At 41.6% G+C, this 20,152-nt stretch overlaps 4 protein-coding genes across 8 annotated transcripts in view; 2 read left to right on the top strand and 2 right to left on the bottom strand.

Annotated features, from left to right (window-relative positions):
• LOC311256323 (olfactory receptor 11A1-like) overlaps positions 1 to 20,152 on the top strand; it is a 42,542-nt gene that overhangs the window by 4,779 nt on the left and 17,611 nt on the right. For 3 of the 5 annotated variants that reach the window (XM_084351262.1, XM_084351260.1, XM_084351261.1), the window contains one exon: positions 10,299 to 12,774. The exons of the other annotated variants lie outside the window; for them this stretch is intronic. In XM_084351262.1, the coding sequence (XP_084207388.1) occupies positions 11,692 to 12,675 (984 nt within the window). In that variant the 5' untranslated portion in view covers positions 10,299 to 11,691 and the 3' untranslated portion in view covers positions 12,676 to 12,774. Of the gene's footprint in view, positions 1 to 10,298; positions 12,775 to 20,152 lie in introns of those variants that run through there. 5 annotated transcript variants of the gene reach the window in all.
• Positions 1,285 to 3,166, bottom strand: or60a1 (odorant receptor, family 60, subfamily A, member 1). The gene has a single exon (XM_084351265.1). The coding sequence runs from the start codon at positions 2,868 to 2,870 to the stop codon at positions 1,938 to 1,940; it is 933 nt and encodes a 310-aa protein (XP_084207391.1). The 5' UTR covers positions 2,871 to 3,166; the 3' UTR covers positions 1,285 to 1,937.
• LOC311256325 (olfactory receptor 4B13-like) lies at positions 7,395 to 10,290 on the bottom strand. The gene has a single exon (XM_084351264.1). The coding sequence runs from the start codon at positions 9,176 to 9,178 to the stop codon at positions 8,240 to 8,242; it is 939 nt and encodes a 312-aa protein (XP_084207390.1). The 5' UTR covers positions 9,179 to 10,290; the 3' UTR covers positions 7,395 to 8,239.
• Positions 15,709 to 16,715, top strand: LOC311256327 (olfactory receptor 11A1-like; the record flags this gene model as incomplete). The annotated part of the gene is made up of 1 exon (XM_084351266.1): positions 15,709 to 16,715. The coding sequence occupies one exon, from the start codon at positions 15,709 to 15,711 to the stop codon at positions 16,639 to 16,641; it is 933 nt and encodes a 310-aa protein (XP_084207392.1). The 3' UTR covers positions 16,642 to 16,715.

Genomic DNA, 20,152 nt, shown 5'->3' with positions numbered 1-20,152 from the left:
AAAGAAAGAGGCTTGTAGAACGTCTGCAGAGAGCCACCTGCTGTACAGGGAATTATCTGTCAATAATAAATGATAATTAAAATGTCCTGTTATCAGGCTGATTATCTTGCATCCCTATTATCCAGTGTTTCCCAATGTTTCTGTCCTCAGGGTGGGTTAGGGTCACGAGCAGAGTAACTTTGTTTTCTGCCTTCAAATTGAAATCACAGAGCGTCACAGAGAGTCGGAGAGAGTCAGTGAGAGTCGGAGAGAGTCAGTGAGAGTCGGTGAGAGTCGGAGAGAGTCGGAGAGAGTCGGTGAGAGTCGGACAGAGTCGGAGAGAGTCGGAGAGAGTCAGTGAGAGAGTCAGTGAGAGAGTCGGTGAGAGTCGATGAGAGTCGGTGAGAGAGTCGGAGAGAGTCGGAGAGAGTCAGTGAGAGAGTCGGTGAGAGTCGATGAGAGTCGGTGAGAGAGTCGGAGAGAGTCGGTGAGAGTCGGAGAGAGTCGGTGAGAGAGTCGGTGAGAGAGTCGGACAGAGTCGGAGAGAGTCGGAGAGAGTCAGTGAGAGAGTCAGTGAGAGAGTCGGTGAGAGTCGATGAGAGTCGGTGAGAGAGTCGGAGAGAGTCGGTGAGAGTCGGAGAGAGTCGGTGAGAGAGTCGGTGAGAGTCGATGAGAGTCGGTGAGAGAGTCGGAGAGAGTCGGTGAGAGTCGGAGAGAGTCGGTGGGAGTCGGTGAGAGTCGGTGGGAGAAAGTCGGTGAGAGTCGGAGAGAGTCGGAGAGAGTAGGAGAAAGTCGGTGAGAGTCGGAGAGAGTCGGTGAGAGTCGGTGAGAGTCGGAGAGAGTCGGAGAGAGTCGGTGGGAGTCGGTGAGAGTCGGAGAGAGTCGGTGAGAGTCGGTGAGAGTCGGAGAGAGTCGGTGAGAGTCGGTGAGAGTCGGAGAGAGTCGGTGAGAGTCGGAGAGAGTCGGTGAGAGTCGGAGAGAGTCGGTGAGAGAGTCGGAGAGAGTCGGTGGGAGTCGGTGAGAGTCGGAGAGAGTCGGTGAGAGTCGGTGAGAGTCGGAGAGAGTCGGTGAGAGTCGGAGAGAGTCGGTGAGAGAGTCGGAGAGAGTCGGTGGGAGTCGGTGAGAGTCGGTGAGAGAGTCGGAGAGAGTCAGTGAGAGTCGGAGAGAGTCGGAGAGAGTCGGAGAGAGTCGGTGAGAGAGTCGGAGAGAGTCGGAGAGAGTCGGTGAGAGTCGGTGAGAGAGTCGGAGAGAGTCGGTGAGAGTCGGAGAGAGTCGGTGAGAGAGTCGGTGAGAGAGTCGGAGAGAGTCGGAGAGAGTCGGTGAGAGTCGGTGAGAGAGTCGGTGAGAGAGTCGGAGAGAGTCGGTGAGAGTCGGAGAGAGTCGGAGAGTCAGAGAGCGAGGGAGGAAGTCTGAGAAGGAGACCAAACATGAATCAAACTCGTATACACCTCGTCTGAACCTCGTAATGTAACTGGAGCAGTTGCAGCTCACCTGCAGGCTGATTCTTGCTTTAAAAGATTCAGATGAGAAAATAAATAAATAACACAGTGTCTTGACATTCCTGTAGTTTAAAGCTTCTGACTGCTGGGAAACATCAGTTTATAGCCTTTCAGAAGAGACTGAAAACATCTGTACTCCAGATGTTCAACAACAGCTTTGAATTTACCTTGACAGACACGGAGAGACGCTTAGAACAGGTTACTTAACTTTACACTTTCTCTTTTAGTCTTCATTTCTCTTACTGTTATTATACCCTCTGTGTCCTGATGCAGCACTGATAAGTCTGAAACATTCAGTGGTTATGAAACACAGAACAAAGACGACACAGACATCAGAAGAAGATTCCCCACATTCACCAACCAGTCATCAGTGTGTTTTATTGGTCGTGAGCTTTAGGGAAAGTCAGTGAAGTGAGAATTACATCAAAACAGAATAAACCTGTAGATTCATATCTCAGCTCACAGATGTATATTTTTCTCCTTCATCATTTTGTATATACTTTGTCGAATCTCTTGCATTTTAATACCATAAATTATGGGATGCAGCAGAGGAGGGATGACAAAAAAATTCAGACTTGTAAAAATATTGACTGTTTTTGGAACTTGATGACTTAGACGATTATGAACAAAACCAGAGAAGGAGGCTACGGAGAAATTAATAAACGTCACCAAGTGAGGGGTGCACGTCTGCAACGCCTTCCACTGAGACTGCTTCGAGGTCTTTAGGATCACTGTGAAAATATGAACATATGACAGAATGACTAGAACAAAAGGGAAGATGATGAGACACATGGCGCAGCACAGACCATACACACTGATCACAGTCGTATTTTTACAAGAAAGGTTCGCAATCACTAAACTGTCACAAAAAAGTTTGTTGACGGTGTGTCTGCACAGCGTGAGTCTGGACGTCAGATACACCTGGATGGCTGAGGACAAGCTCAGGATGGAATAAACCAGCAGCAGCATCAGTTTGACTTTAGCCGGGGTCATGATGGAGTGGTACAGCAGAGGTTTACAGATAGAAACGTACCGATCGTAGGCCATCAGCGCTAACAGACAAAACATACAGCTGCCATACACGTTGGTTAAAAACCCTTGTGTTAAACATCCTTCCAGAGAAGTCTCCTGCTGGCTCACTGTGAGGTGTTTGATGATGCTTGGACACACAGATGAACTGCCAATCACTCCGCTCACAGACAGATTGACCAACAATATGTACATCGGCTTGTGAAGGCGAGATTCAACACAAATAACCAGAATGAGGAAAAGATTGACACACAAACCTGAAATGTAAAGGACAGATATGCAGATGACCAGTGCAGAGTTATAAACACCAAGAGAGCTGTAGACTGTAAAGGTGATGGGAACGGTGGACTGAGAGCTGTTCATACTGAAACATGAAAAATGACAAACGTCAGACAACAATGATTTCAAATATTTCAGGAAGCTTTCACCTTTCTACAGCCTGGACTGATGAGTACAGATCGGTGTGGTTAGACAACAATGATAACTGAGTGTTTGATATCAGCCCATCACTTCTCCTCCTCCTCATCCTCCTCCTCCTCCTCCTCCTCCTCTTCTGAATGAATGAATGAACTCCACTAGAATTGTCTCTGATATTCATGTCTGCTTCTTCCTCTGGGCCCCTGATGTCAGAATATCCTGAGCTGAGCAGTCGCAGCCTGTAGGAGGGGACAGATTATCAGCCTGGCTCATTATCAGGCTGATATTCATTTTTCAGATTATTTGTGATTTTTCTGTCAAATCCAAATCAAATCAAATTTTATTTGTATAGCCCAAATTCACAAATCACAGTTTGCCTCAGAGGGCTTTACAATCTGTACAGAGACGACACCCTCTGTCCTTCGACCCTCGATTCGAGTGAGGAAAAGCTTGCCCCCAAAAAAAGCCCTTTTAACAGGGAAAAAAAAATGCTGAAGAAACCTCAGGAAGAGCCACAGAGGAGGGATCCCTCTCCCAGGACGGACAGACGTGCAATAGATGTCGCATGTACAGAGCAGATCAACGAGATCACAATGTATTCAATTATAATGGATGGTTGACAGGAATGAAAGTACATAAAGATGTATTACAGCAAAAATAATGAAATGCACATGGAAATGTGATTACTAGTGATAACAGTAGCAGTGGTTAACGGTAAGGATGGTATGTAGTAATGCATTACAATAATAGTAGTGGAACGTATGTAACAGAGATGTGACTAATATTAGCGACAGTAGTGGTGGGTGTCAGGCAGGGTCATGGCAGTAGGCGCATCCACGATCAGGCAGGGCCATGGCACTAGGCGCATCCACGATCAGGCAGGGCCATGGCAGTAGGCGCATCCACGATCAGGCAGGGCCATGGCAGTAGGCGCATCCACGATCCACGACCCGGGCGCGACCAGGATCCATGGGAGCCTGTAGGACTAGAAAGCACAAGGACTCCGGGGAAGAAGTAAGTCAGTGACATGCAGAGATGGGGCATGTATACAGGCATAATGTATACAGATGGAGAGGAGAGGAGAGGGGAGGAGAGAGAAGCTCAGTGTGTCATTGTCCCCCGGACTAGGCCTATAGCAGCATAACTAAGAGGCCTGTCCTGGACCAGCCCTAACTATAAGCTCTATCGAAGAGGAAGGTCTTAAGTCTACTCTTAAAGGTAGAGAGGGTGTCCGCCTCCCGGACCAAAACAGGAAGATGGTTCCACAGAAGAGGAGCTTGATAACTGAATGCTCTGGCTCCCATTCTGCTTTTGGAGACTTTAGGAACTACAAGTAATCCTGCGTTCTGGGAGCGTAATGCTCTAGTTGGGTGATAGGGTAATATGAGCTCCTGGAGATATGATGGTGCCTGACCATTAACAGCTTTGTAAGTGAGGAGAAGGATTTTAAACTCTATTCTTGATTTTACAGGGAGCCAGTGCAGAGAGGCCAGTACAGGAGTAATATGATCTCTTTTCTTAGTTCCTGTCAGTACACGTGCTGCAGCATTCTGGACCAGCTGGAGACTCTTTAGAGACTTGTTAGGGCAGCCTGATAATAGAGAATTACAATAGTCCAGTCTGGAAGTAACAAATGCATGGACTAGCTTTTCTGCGTCTTTTTGAGACAGGATGGGCCTGATTTTTGCAATGTTACGTAGATGAAAAAATGCAGACCTTGAAATTTGTTTTATGTGGGAGTTGAAGGACATATCTTGATCAAAGATAACTCCCAGATTCCTGACGGTGGTGCTGGAGGCCAAGTTAATGCCATCCAAACTCGCTATATCATTAGATAATGCATCTCTAAGGTGTTTAGGACCAAGTACTATAACTTCGGTTTTATCTGAGTTTAACAGCAGAAAATTGCAGGTCATCCAGGTCTTGATGTCCTTGAGACATGCATGGAGTTTAGTAAGCTGATTAGTTTCATTTGGCTTTATTGATAGGTATAACTGTGTATCATCTGCATAACAATGAAAGTTTATGGAGTGTTTCCGAATTATATTTCCTAGAGGGAGCATATATAAGGTGAATAGTATGGGTCCAAGCACGGAGCCTTGAGGAACACCATGACTAACCTTGGTATACAGGGATGACTCATCATTAACATGTACAAACTGAAATCGATCCGATAAATAGGACTTAAACCAGTTTAATGCGGGTCCTTTAATGCCAATTAAGTGTTCCAGTCTCTGTAGTAGAATGTGATGATCAATGGTATCAAATGCAGCACTAAGATCTAGTAAGACCAGGACAGAGACAAGTCCTTTGTCAGAGGCGATTAGGAGGTCATTTGTAACTTTCACCAGTGCCGTCTCTGTGCTATGATGTGCTCTAAAACCTGATTGAAAATCCTCATATAAACTATTTTTATGAAGAAAGTCACATAGCTGGTTGGCGACTGCTTTCTCAAGGATCTTGGAGAGGAAAGGGAGGTTGGATATAGGTCTATAGTTGGCTAAAGTTTCTGGATCAAGATTAGGCTTTTTAAGGAGCGGTCTAATTACAGCTAGTTTAAAGGATTGTGGTACGTATCCTGTTAATAGAGACAGGTTGATCATTTCTAGTAAAGATGTGCTAATTAAAGGTAAAGTTTCTTTCAGCAGCCTAGTTGGGATGGGGTCTAGGAGACAAGTTGTTGGTCTAGATGAAGAAACCATCGAAGTTAGTTGGTGGAGGTCAATGGGAGAGAAGCAGTCTAAATATAAGTCAGAATTTACAACTGTTTCTGAGGTTCCTGTGTTTAAAGATACAATAGTGCCAGTTGAGGGCAAGCGATGATGGATTTTGTCTCTAATAGTTAAAATTTTATCATTGAAGAAGCTCATGAAGTCATTACTACTGAGCGTTGTAGGAATACATGGTTCAGTAGAGCTGTGACTTTCTGTCAGCCTGGCTACAGTGCTGAAAAGAAACCTGGTGTTGTTTTTGTTTTCCTCTATTAATGACGAGTAATAGCTTGCTCTGGCATTGCGGAGGGCCTTCCTATATATTTTAAGGCTATCTTTCCAGGCTAAGCGGGATTCTTCCAAGTTGGTGGAACGCCATTTCCTTTCAAATTTCCGTGATGTTTGCTTCAATTTGCGGGTATCCGAGTTATACCAGGGTGCTAACCTCCTGTGTTTTATAGGTTTCCTTTTCAGGGGGGCAATAGAGTCCAGTGTTGTTCGCAATGAGCCTGCAGTGCTATCAACAAGATGATCGATTTGTGAGGAACTGAGGTTAGCGGAGGAGTCCTCTATTATATTGAGACATGGCATTGAGTTTAGTGCCAGCGGTATAATTTCCTTAAATTTAGCTACAGCACTATCAGATAGACATCTAGTGAAGGAGTTTTTGCCTAATGGTGTGTAGTCCAGTAATAGAACTTCAAAAGTTATTAAGTGATGGTCTGATAAAAGAGGATTCTGTGGAGAAACTGTTAGATTTTCAATCTCGATACCATAAGCTAGAACAAGGTCAAGGGTGTGGTCAAAACAGTGAGTTGGTTTATGTACACACTGAGAGAAGCCAATAGATTCTAATAATGAGATAAATGCAGTACTAAGGCTATCATTAACGACATCCACATGAATATTAAAATCACCTACAATAATTACTTTATCTGATTTGAGGACTAGACTTGATAAAAACTCAGAGAATTCAGATAAAAATTCTGAGTAAGGACCAGGTGCTCGATACACTACAACAAATAGAACTGGCTGTAAAGTTTTCCACGTTGGATGTGAAAGACTCAGAACAAGGCTTTCAAATGAGTTATAATTTAATTTAGGTTTAGGAATGATTGACAGACTTAAGTCATAAATAGCTGCAACACCACCTCCTCGGCCGGAGCCTCGAGGAATGTGAGTATTAATGTGACTGGGTGGAGTGGATTCATTCAGGCTGACATATTCTTCAGGATGCAGCCAAGTTTCAGTAAGACAGAATAAATCAATATTACAATCTGAAATTAAGTCATTTACTAGTACAGCTTTCGATGACAGGGATCTGATATTTAGGAGTCCGCATTTAATTCTCGTGTCTTGTTTTGAGATTGCAGAGTTGCTGTTAATTTTTATTAGATTTTTATTAGATTTTTATATATATATATATATATATATATATATATATATAACGCTGAAGAGAGAAGTGTGAAGAGACATTTTCTGACATTACGTGAATGTTAACGTTCAGCTTCATCCTGCTGCATACCTGAACGTCCTTCATTCTGTTCAACACAGCAGCAGCCTTGTGTTAATATCAGACATTTACACTGACTTCATTACAACAGCAGGAATCAAAACAACCTAAAATCTTAGTTTGATTTTATTTATTACAATAATGCTGCCTCACAGAGCTGCTGCTGTGGCAGAAAGTACACACCAACACACAGCAGTGCAGTATATGGAAAGGTTCTGATTATATTGTGTTTACATACGCAGAGAGCAACGTTTCAGAAACACCTTTCAGAAGAGTCCAGTCCCAGCCAGCCATTACCTCCGGCCTCACTGCCTCTGTCTCTCAGATGTGGTGTTTGTCAGTGGACTGTTGGAGTAAATGATGAGAATATACAGGAGCTTTATCTGTGTGGTCACTCGGTGTTTAACAGTAGAAGTTAAAGTGAGTCACACTCCGATGGGATGATAGTTTGTGTCTCACTGAGCTTTATTTACATGCTTTCAGTTCTACACACACTTTGGTTTGCACTGAAAAATATGAAGCTATAATTATAAACTGAGTATTTCACATGTTGTGAATGTTGTAATGTTAGAATTGAAGTTTTTAATGTCAGAGACATGAGTTAAACATCACAAACTGACTTTATTGTCAATAGGTGGTTCATACTGTGCCTTTTAACATTCAGTGTATCTCTGGGTTCTCAGGGAGTCAATTCACAGATTTATACAAATTAAATTTAACATTTTAAATGCTTAAAATTTACAAACAGCGTAAGTGGCGGAATAATTCAAACAAGCTTTTGGAGCTTTTCAGGAAACAAGTGTGATGTAAATGATGATAATGAGAATTTAGAACCGTTCAGAAAGTTAAAAAGTGCTTAGTGGTGAAATGAAAAAAACATTAGAACAGGGAATAAAACAAAATGCATGAATCAGTTTTTGGTGATTTAAAGTAAACCTGAATGATTCAAATCAACCTTTTTTCCATGTTTCATGTAAAAATATGAATTATGCAGTCGCAGTCAAGACAAGTGTCGAAAGGTGTCACTTAATAAACTCATTTGTTTGGATTGAATATCAGCAGATCTGTTTGTCATCAAATAACATCTGAAGTTACATTTTCTCACCAAAAAGCATGTTTTTGTATACATCACGTATTTTGGACATTTTCAGGCCGTACAGTAAAGGGTTGGCGAGCGGTTGGAACGTGAGCCAGTACAATGACAGAAAAATGCGCAACATGTTGGGTAATCTGTTCTGCACATCAAACCTGCTCTGCACTATTTCAAAGAAACATCCGAAAGAGAAGTTGAGCAGAGAAGCCAGGTGAGGTGTGCAGGTGCTGACGGCTTTCTGTCTCGTCTGTTTAGAGCCGGAGAAACAAACCAAAAGAATCCTGATGTAGGTGTAAATGATTAAAACTATGAGACCAAAGATTACTGTAAACATGTGGACAAGTCCAAAGGTGTTATTGACTGTGGTGTCGGAGCAGGCCAGTCTGATGATATAATAGTTGTCACAGTACACTTTGTTAATGATGTTCCCACACAGCTGCAGAGGGAAGGTCAGACCAGCCACGATGAAAGCATTGATGAGAAGAGGGTAGAACCATATGAGAGCAGTGAGCTTGGCAATCTTATTACATGTCATAAGACTGTTATATTGTAGAGGATAACAGATGGCAAGATATCTGTCATAAGACATGACGGCTAAGGTCAAAAACTCTATACCTCCATAAGAGTATAAACAGAAAATCTGCAGGAAACAAAGAGAAGCAGAAACAGTGTGAATGTCAGAGAGAATCTGAGTCAGCAGGAGCGGAAACAACCCTGAACTACCATACAGTTCATTCACAGACAGACTGCACAGGAACATGTACATGGGTTCATGTAAGCTCCTGTTCATACAGATAACCACAATGAGAAACACATTAGCACAAATGATTGAAATGTAAAAAGTCAGAACAATCAGGAAATATAAGTATTTAACAATCCCCGTGTCAAAGTAAGCACCGAGTGTGAAATATGAGACGTGTGTAGAGTTCATCGTCATCCTGCTTCAAAGAATTAACACTGTTCAGTTGTACAACATGTTCTCACAGCTGTGTGAAAGTTTAATAAGTCGAGATGTGTTATAGTTAAAGAGAGCATCGTCATCATAAACACATTAATGTTCTGATACCATCTGTCGCAATTCAAACTCACCATGAGCTTATTTAAAGTGTGAGGCAGGTGGTGACAGCTGATAACTGCTGCTGCAGTCACACTGTGACCTCCTCCAGCTGAGCCGAGGCTCTTATAACCCTGTCGAGACAGGGAGACGCCCACAGCAGCAGTCTGACCTCGTGGTCAGCCGACACTCATTTCTTAATCATGTCAGAAACAAATACAACAATAAATGTTTTTTTGTTGCGTTAGTTTTGTTCATGTTGGATTGTTGTTGGAGAAATACACACAGATGCTGCAGGATGAGCTGAACGTGTCTTAAAATACAACGACTGCAATGTCTTCTGTCGTCTTAGCTACTGTTGTGATGACAAGTGTTCGGACTCTTCCACACCCTGAAATGAGATTTTTCTTAATGACATAATAATAAATAATAAATGTTCGTCCTTTGTGGACTTGATGATGAAGAGCAGCATCTGCACACCTGTATCTGAACCTGAGAAGTTCAGATACAGGTGTGCAGGTTGAAGTGAGGGTGCAGTGTTGGTGTGCTGGTGGTTTTGGAGCCGCACACTGAAGGTTGTGCACTGGGTTGCACCAGACATGCGTAAGTTCAGACTCAGCCTAGTTTGAACATAATTTCTAATTTGGGACGAACATTTTAAGGGTTGCACCAATTGAAACCGTTTCATCGTCGGCAGAAGTTACAACTTAAATGTCACACTGACGCCTCAGCAGGTTTAAAGTCCTTCGTAAGACAGGAGGAGGTGAAGACATCCTTTTGGTCAGTTTGGACACCGGAGTAGTTGAGACGTTTGTTACGTCTCCGTGGTGCGTCTGGACAACGACAGTGTCAAACTAGTGAGTTTCAGCATGTTTAGTGTGGACATCACGCTCTAACGGCAGACGGGACTACGTATCACTGGTGCAACAGGCTGCTGCTGTCAGGTCACATTGTGCAGTTCTGGCAGAAAATTGGCTTCTGTTGGTGGTTTTATCTTTTTCAGTTTGCTGCATGAGGGCGCTCCTCCTGAAGTCTCTCATCGAGGTGAGGACAAAAGTTCTGCTGACAGAAACACTCAACATCAGCAAAGGAAGCGTGGAGTACAGAAAGGCCTACGACATCCTCGGACCACCTGGCCAGACTGAATTGGTGCGACCGCCTCGCGGCTGCTACAATCAACATGTTAAGATGGTTAAGGGCTCAGTGGTCGACATTAGCGTCATTCATTAGACATTATTTTAAAGACCTGTTTAGACAGAAGATCGTCTGCAACGTTGTGAAAAACTTCAAGTTCACACCGCTGCAACTTTCTGAAACAGTTTGTCTTGTCGCGACTCTGAGACCCAACATGTAGAAGTGGTAGCAGTGAAGTTAGTTCAGATGGGGGACTTTATTATATTTTTATATCATTTGTCTGTTGTAACAAATAACTTTGATTTTCAACAACTGTAACTGATGTAACTGTATAAAGCAGCAGTATATAAGGACTGATGTCTTTGTACCAGGGTAGAACTACGCAGGGCAGCTGACCAGCTCACCGTCAGATAAGTGAAGCTGGCCGTCACATGACTACACGCTGTCAGTTTGCCGTCAGTTCACTCATGAAGTTTAGTGATTTACAAATGGAAATCTATAATTTCGTGAAGCCAATGGTCCAAATAAAATATGAGAACATAACATGTAATGTAATTCTTCTTAATGTGAGTGATTTATTCTTAGTAATAGTCCATTTTTTAACCAGTCGCGTCAGTGTGGTGGTGGTTTAACGGTGTGTTCACCTCCAGCAAAGCTGTTTATTCACCTTACCCTATTTTTATTTTTTACTTTTATAAAAATGTTTTAAATAACAGTAACACAAAATAACACTGATGATGATGAGATTCTGTGACGTTCTGTTTTTATTAGTACAGATCTAGAGTATCTGTTCACTCAGGTGCTCCTGACAGCAGGTAGATGAGTGAGGTCAGACTGCTGCTGTGGGCGTCCTCGGACCTCACGGGGTTAAAAGTCTGACAGCAGGTGGACAGATAATGTCTCAGACTGTTGTGTCTCATGTTAGTGTTGTAGAGACAAGTGGTGATAATAGAAAATGTGTCTGATAATGATTTAGTTTACTGTGTGTAATCTGAACACTATGAGAGAGTTCATGCTTTAACAGTGTCAGAACGGCTTCATGAAGCAAAAGGATGAAGACAAACTACACAGGATTCATATTTTGACACAGGGATTTTTAAATACTTGTTTTTTGTAATTGTCATGTGATTACATATTTTAACTGTCGGTGCTAATCTTCTGCTCATTTAACTTCATCATCATGATTTTCTTCTTTGTGAATATTTTCAATATAAACTATTGTTTGTGTGTTTGGATGGTTTAGTTTGAAAGTCTGTATCAAAATGCTACATTTCTTTTCAGCAATAGTTCCTCTACTGAAAAACACTTTGAGAGCTGAAAAGAGGATGAAGACAAACTCCTCACAGGTCTCATATTTCACTCTGAGTGCCTACTTTGACACTGGGCTTTTAAAATATCTCTACTTTATGATTATTATGTGTTTATATATTCTGATTGTTTGTGCTAATGTGTTTCTCATTGTGGTTATCTGTATGAACAGGAGCCTACATGAACCTATGTACATGTTCCTGTGCAGTCTGTTTGTAAATGAACTGTTTGGTAGTTCAGGGTTGTTTCCGTTCCTTCTGACTCAGATTCTCTCTGACATTCACACTGTTTCTGCTTCATTGTGTTACCTGCAGATTTTCTTGTTATACTCTTATGGAGGTGTTGAGTATTTGACCCTAGCCGTCATGTCTTATGACAGATATCTTGCCATCTGTTATCCTCTACAATACAACAGCCGGATGACATCTAACAAAATTGCCCTGCTCGTTGCTGTAACGTGGGTTTGCCCTTTAGTCCTGTGTGTTGTGATGACATCCTTGAGTAACTCCTTACAGCTGTGTGGGAACATTATTGAGAAAGTTTACTGTGATAACTACTCTGTTGTCAGAATGTCCTGCTCTGACACCACAGTCAATAACATCTATGGACTCATCATTACTGCCCTGTCAGTCTTTTGTCCTCTAACTTTAATTCTCTACACGTACATGAGGATCCTTAAAGTTTGTTTCTCCGGCTCTAAGCAGACGAGACAGAAAGCCGTCAGCACCTGCACACCTCACCTGGCTTCTCTGCTCAACTTCTCCTTTGGGGCTTGTTTTGAAATATTACAGAGCAGGTTTGATATGAACAGCGTTCCCAACATGTTGAGAGTTGTTCTGTCATTGTACTGGCTCACATGCCAGCCTGTGTTCAACCCTTTACTGTACGGTCTGAATATGTCCAAAATCCGCATCATATGTAAAAGTCTTGTCTTTTAATGGCCTCTGACACATTTCAGTGTTTGCTGAGACATTGAAAATGGATTTGTGTTAAAGTGTGACAGCTGAAGTTCAGCTGCAGAACTGAAGCCGTCCGTGTGAAAGAAAGTGCAGTTTGATGTGTTTTCATTCAAATAAATCAAACATTATTTACATGTTTGATCAAGATTTTGTTTCTGTTTTCTATAAAGTCTGTGTAATTAGAAAACCTTTGTAAGAGTTTTTAACGGTTTCCTTGGTGTTAGTGTAAAGATCTGCTACAGACTCAGAACCTGTGGAGTTCTGACAAGAAACACTGGTTCAAACATCATTCACATATTACATTCATGTGAGGATCCGACACGTTTGGCAATAAGATGAAAATTAAATGTAATCAATCTTTTTGCAAAACCTTTGTAGCATCCTTCCATGAGTGTATGTGTGCTATTTATATATTTTATTATATGTAGTATGTAACTTTACCTGTATTAATTTATGCTCAGTAAATATGAAATATGGAGGGTGAACCGTTTAGATTATAGGATATTTTTAAACGACGTGAAATTACAGTTGGCATGTTTTATAATTTGTGTCTGTTTCTGTAAAATAGTAATTATTTTGTGATATCCATAAAGACGCCACGTTAGGTTTGTGACGCACTGACCTTCCACCAGAAGTTTTTATTTACTGATTCCAAGATCATCTTCAAAGACATTGTGGTTTATATTAATTATTATTATTATTCATGTAATCAGTGTTGGATCAGTGCTGCCTTAATCAAGGAGTTTGGTTCACACCATGTGGAACGTGTCAGGAGATGACTTTTGTTGTGAACTGGTGCCATTCAAATGAAGATTGATTAAGGCAGGTGTGAAAAAATGCTATAAACTAAGAATGCTTTGAAAAATGGACGTGTTAATAGTTTATTTTCATCAATTAACAAAATGCAGTGAATGAACAGAAGAGAAATCTGAATCAAATCAATACTTGGTGTGAACAGCATCAGTTCTTCTAGGTTCACTTGCACACAGTTTTTGGAGGAACTCAGCTGGTAGGTTGTTCCAAACATCTTGGAGAACTAACCACAGATCTTCTGTGGATGTAGGCTTCCTCACATCCTTCATTGGCTGTATGTTTGGGGTTGTTGTCCTGCTGCAGAATACATTTGGGGTCAATCATACGCCTCCCTGATGGTATTGCATGATGGATAAGTATCTGCCTGTATTTCTCAGCATTGAGGACCATTAATCCACCAAATCTCCAACTCCATCTGCAGAAATGCAGCCCCGAACTTGCAAGGAACCTCCACCAAGCTTCAGTGTTGCCTGCAGACACTCATTATTGTACCGCTCTCCAGCCCTTCGGCGAACACACTGCCTTCTGCTACAGCCAAATATTTCACGTTTGACTCATCAGTCCAAAGCACCTGCTGCCCTTGTTCTGCACCCCAGTTCCTATGTTTTCATGCATAGTTGAGTCTCTTGGCCTTGTTTCCATGTCGGAGGTCTGGCTTTTTGGCTGCAACTCTTCCATGAAGACCACTTCTGGCCAGACTTCTCCGGGAGTAGATGGTGTACCTGGGTCCCACTGGTTTCTGCCAGTTCTGAGCTGATGGCACTGCTGGACATCTTCTGATTTCGAAGGGAAATGAGCTTGATGTGTTTTTCATGCTGCACCAAGTTTCCTTGGCCGACCATTGCGTCTACGATCCTCAACGCTGCCCGTTTCTTTGTGCTTCTTCAAAAGAGCTTGAACAGCACATGTTGAAACCCCAGTCTGCTCTGAACTCTTTGTCTGGGAGAGACCTTGCTGATGCAGTATAACTACCTTGTGTCTTGTTGCTGTGCTCAGTCTTGCCATGGTGTTTGACCTGGGACATGAAACTGTCTTCCACAACCTCACCCAGTGTTAAGTCTCCTACACAGCTGTTTCTGTTAATCACTGTGTTTCAACCTGCATGTTACACTGATGATCATTAGCACCTGTTTGGTGTAACTGGTTGATCATACACTGACTACAATCCTACAGAACCCCTGACTGTGTGCAGGTGTACCTATAAGAACTGATGCTGGTGTGAAGGCAAAGCGTAGTAACACCAAATATTGATTTGATTTGGATTTTTCTATTGTTCGCTCACTTTGCATTTTGTGAATTGATAAAAATAAACAATTATTTATATTTTTGAAAGCATTCTTAGTTTACAACATTTTCATGTATATGTACGTATATACAGTGTATATATATATATATACATACATACATATATATGACACCTAATACAGTGGCTGTGCTTATTGCTGTAACATGGATTTTCCCTTTTCTTGCGATTGTTGCACTGATAGCACTGAGCGCTCCTCTGCAGCTGTGTGGGAACATCATTCACAGAGTTTACTGTGGGAACTAGTTTTATATATAGTTATATATATCAATCAATCTTTATTTGTATAGCACCAGTTCACAAGTTATATAAATATATAACTATATATGTAGTTATATATATATATATGTAGTTATATATATATATATACATAACTATATATGTAGTTATATATATATGTAGTTATATATATATGTATATATAACTTTATATACATAACTATATATAGTTTATATATATTAGGCGACAGGACTGTGGATGGAAGTTGATTTTGACTGCAGTACTATGTGTATTTATGTGATGATGACATTCACAAAGAGACTCACAATGTTCCCTCGAGACAGAAAACAAGAAGTGTTTGATTTTCTCTCACATTCAACAGATAGAGAAATATATTGATAGATGAATAAAGTGCAAAGCTGAGGCATCATTAAGAAGTGACGAACAGCCAGCAGGTCCTCTGGTGACGACGTCAGACCGCTGCTGCTGAATCAGGTTAAAGAAGCAGAGGCAGCACAATCTGTTTCATGGTTCAAGGTTTTTCCTCAATAATGAACTTCTTTGCTGATTGGATGATGCATTACTGTGTGTGGTTGAAGCTTTAGCTGCACACCAACCTCAGACAGCAGGAGGCATGTTGACTTCATGTGTTAAACAGTTGTGATTGATGAGCCACGATGATGAAGACAAACTCCTCACAGGTCTCATATTTCACTCTGAGTGCCTACTTTGACACTGGGCTTTTAAAATATCTCTACTTTATGATTATTATGTGTTTATATATTCTGATTGTTTGTGCTAATGTGTTTCTCATTGTGGTTATCTGTATGAACAGGAGCCTACATGAACCTATGTACATGTTCCTGTGCAGTCTGTTTGTAAATGAACTGTTTGGTAGTTCAGGGTTGTTTCCGCTCCTGCTGACTCAGATTCTCTCTGACATTCACACTGTTTCTGCTTCATTTTGTTTCCTGCAGATTTTCTGTGTGTATTCGTACGTGTGTGTTGAATTTTTAAATTTAGCCGTCATGTCCTATGACAGATATCTCGCTATCTGTTGTCCTCTGCAGTATAACACACGTATGACACCTAATACAGTGGCTGTGCTTATTGCTGTAACATGGATTTTCCCTTTTCTTGCGATTGTTGCACTGATAGCACTGAGCGCTCCTCTGCAGCTGTGTGGGAACATCATTCACAGAGTTTACTGTGGGAACTACGCTGTGGTTAAACTGGCCTGCTCTGACACCAGACTACATAACATTTACGGACTCGTTTACACTGTCATCTCCGTCATCATCCCTCTATTTTTAATCATCTGCACCTACATGAAGATTCTCAAAGTTTGTTTCTCTGGTTCCAAACAGAACCGACAGAAAGCCGTCAGCACCTGCACACCTCACCTGGCCTCTCTGCTCAACTTCTCCTTTGGTGTTTGTTTTCAGATCTTACAGAGCAGGTTTGATATGAGCAGTGTTCCTGATATGTTGGCCATTTTATTATCACTGTACTTCCTGACATGCCAGCCGCTCTTTACTCCGCTGCTGTACGGGCTGAAAATGTCCAAAATACGCAACATATGTAAGCGTTTGCTGTGTGGTGACGTGTAGGTCATCAACACTGTTTTCATCCACGAATAAGGAATAAATAGTGTAAATACTTCCCTGAGCTCACCTGTGTCGACGCAACTCTCTTGTTTGAAGTGTGTGTGGACTGAAGAGGATTCAGCATGTTGTACAGGTTGGGTTCATTATGGACAATGACGTTATCTTGTGTTTTGTGTTTAGCTCTGTTGTATCAGTTGACCTGACAGACGTGGTCTCATTGTGTGACTCAATGTAACTGCTTTTAACTTCCATTGCAACAAGAGCCGGACACAGATCAGTCCGCCTTTATTTCTGCTGAGAAATCATGAACTGTCAATTACAAACACATCCAGTCAGACAACACATGGGAGGAACAATGGAAAATGTAACTAATGTAAATCCTAACCCTGTCTCAGGTAATAAGTAACTGTGTTAAGATCTTTTCTTGTCATTTTAAAAACATACTGTCAGTAATGGTGCTCGGGCAGCTGAGAGGAAAACCGACACATTTCGCTCTGCAGATACTCGAGTCAGAAGTGAACTTCTGGTTCTGAACACGTACTTGTTCGGGTTTAATCTGACACAAGTTTGTAGTATTCAGTTAATCTTTGAAAATGTCAAAGCAAACTAGTTGAATTCCCATCAGAAATGTTCACACTTCAAGGTGACATTACATGTTTGGATTTGTGCGTCGGGCCGTCGCTTGTTTCAGCTTGTGTGAGAAAGAACCGGCTGAGCCGAGGAGGACGATGACCGCTGCTGCGGCTGCAGCTCAGGAGGTCCAGTGTGTCGTCCAGTGATCACAACGTGTTCATGGACACCACATCGAACCTCAGCTTCCTCCAGACGTTCAGCAGCCTGTTGTAGGTTGTGTCTGAAGTTAGAGTGTAAAGTCGACACTAAACGATCCGTTGAGACTTAGTCTGATACTGAAACTGAGTTGTTGTTTGTAGAGATGTAAAGTACATCTCAACTATTGAGGTGATAACTGTCCTCCTGCCTTCATCTACAGCTGGTTTAAAACAACAACAGCGGCATCGAGTGGTGAAACCATCAACTACAACATATGGTGATAAAACACATGAAGTTAACAAGCACATGATGAGGCATCACCTGCTGACTTATAAATTAGTGACTGGTTGTTAATTATAAAGTCATCTCACCTCAGAAACTTACTCACCAACACTGTAACGTTAGTGTGTGATGTTAAATTCACCTTTTAAACAACAGACAGACACACTGTCTGTGAGACAGTGACGGACTGCATGTTATATTTTCCACTCAGAACATCAGATTTTCAGCTCTCCACTATTGCAACCAAACACATTCATGATAGTGACGTCATCGTGAAATCTGTAGACATAAAAGAATGAGTAGCAATCAAAGTTTTTCTTGTGTCCAATAACTGTGAGACCGTAAAGTAAACATAACAAGTTGGCATCAAGAGTGAAACACCAGATGAGCTTAAACAAAAGATGCACTAGGCCTAACATCTTGGCTGGATGATATTTTCATACGTGAATTGATTGATTGATTGATTGATTGATTGATTGATTGATTGATTGATTGATTGTTTGATTTAATTGCAGCATAAAATGTCTCCCACATTCAGACATAAAAAAGTACAATTGAGGATAAAAACACAAGAAAGTCCCGGACACGACACTCACAGAGTGTATAACAGTCACCTAAAACCATAAACCAAAGAAACATTTTTTTATTTATTTTTGTTTTAAATTGAATACATTCGATGTTTCCCTTCTCTATTCCGCTACCCTCTCTAGTAACCAGGCCTTAATTCTCCTTTTAAAGGAGTTTAGGCTGGATATGACTTTTGTATCTAATTTGTTCCATTGCAAAGTGCCTTTGCCTACAGATGCTTTGAAAGAATATGACACAGATCTGAGATGCTGCCACGAGTGCAAACCTTGTGCTTGTCCTTTACCTTGGTAATCAGACCTGCTAGGAACGTTTGGGCGCTACCGAACAGTATTTCATTAATGTGAATCACTAACAAGATACCAATAATTAATTTTTTACTTTTATATCACAGTTGTTGTGAATATAAAACAAACAAAGTGCTTTATAACTCGGTGAACTTCCCTCCAACAGACCTTGCTTCTGTCCTCACTCTTAATATATAAGATATAACAGGACACAAATGATGAGGCAGTGAAACTCCTCTCAGATAATTCTGTTTTTATTAAAACAACATTGCACTGATGCTTACAGATTACACGTACTATTTACTCTTTAAACTGCGTTTGAAGTCCCAAATGTCTGTTTTAGGGCTCCTAAACACCAGAGTAGTGTGGAGGCCAGACGTGGGTGTAAAAGTTCTGTGTTGTGAAATGAAAACGTAGTATGGACTCAGACCAGCTGTTCTTTTTACCAGCTCCCCCTGCGGTCGGCCTGGACACACCACCCTCATTCAAACAGGCCTGATTTGATCTGAACAATGCGTTACACTTTCCAATCGATCAATACTCATTCACATCACAGTGTGGACAAGCGGTAGGAAAGTGACAAAGGACAACGATTACAGTGAATATTGAACTGGCTGCAGTGGTGAAAGCAGGCAGCGAGGTGTGGTGAGCAGGATCTGACAGAAACACACTCGAGGGATCTTCATGTAAAGAATGTAAATATTGAAAAAGACAGAAGTTCTCATGTTGTTTAGTTTGTGTCCATCCTATGTGTTTGTTAGGCTCCACACCTCTCCTTATTTTTAACTTTATTTATCAGTTTCTTACAGTTTTAACCAATGTTTTTCAACAAAAATGCTCTAACTCAAAGAAACACCTAAATCCAAGTCAAGATGTATTTGGACACTGTTACTTTGTCTGTGGCTTCTGATAGCTCCACCTGTTCAAGGTCTTTGTTTGGCTAGAAACCAGTTATCTACTTCTGGACTTCCTACTCCTCTGAATGACAACCCAAAATTGACTTTTTCTGGACATGGACATTTAGTTACTTACTCCATTTTCTGGCAGAAGTTATACAGCAATGAAAAAGGCAGCAAACAAATCACCAAGAGGAGCAAATGGCATGCTTACAGCACTCTACTGGTTTTGCTGATACTAAGTGGGGACATCCAACTGAACCCTGGTCCAGTAACAAAGTTAAACCCTGTTCAGATTGTGCAACTGGACACAGTCGAAACAACGCTGCATCACGTCAACACTGGAGGGACAGAACCAATGGACTTTTTCCACATGGAATCATTGTTCACTGATCTACCAAAAGCCAGCGGTGATCCCACTTTTCACCCTGACAACAGTCGACCACAGGATCAAATAAGTGATTTGTCCAAGGACTGCTGCAATCAGAGGGCATTGGATACAGCTGAGGCGTTGCAGGTGCAGCATGTTTCCACAGGAGAGAGTGAACCCACAGACCTGCTCCATTTGAAACTGCTGCCTGACCCACAACAACACACTTGGGATTCCACTCCTCATGCTGTCGACTTTAGTTTGCCAACAGTCAGAAGCTTCTTGCTCATACCAACACACGACAACAGGAAGAAAATATGCAG

The sequence above is a fragment of the Pagrus pagrus genome (assembly GCF_965226575.1).
Source record: "Pagrus pagrus genome assembly, chromosome: 4".
Classification (NCBI taxonomy): domain Eukaryota; kingdom Metazoa; phylum Chordata; class Actinopteri; order Spariformes; family Sparidae; genus Pagrus; species Pagrus pagrus.
This window is presented reverse-complemented; position numbering and strand designations above follow the sequence as displayed.

Excerpts from the sequence above, each read along its gene's own strand:
- or60a1 (XM_084351265.1), bottom strand. The coding sequence starts at position 2,870 with ATGAACAGCTCTCAGTCCACCGTTCCCATCACCTTTACAGTCTACAGC.
- LOC311256325 (XM_084351264.1), bottom strand. The coding sequence starts at position 9,178 with ATGACGATGAACTCTACACACGTCTCATATTTCACACTCGGTGCTTAC.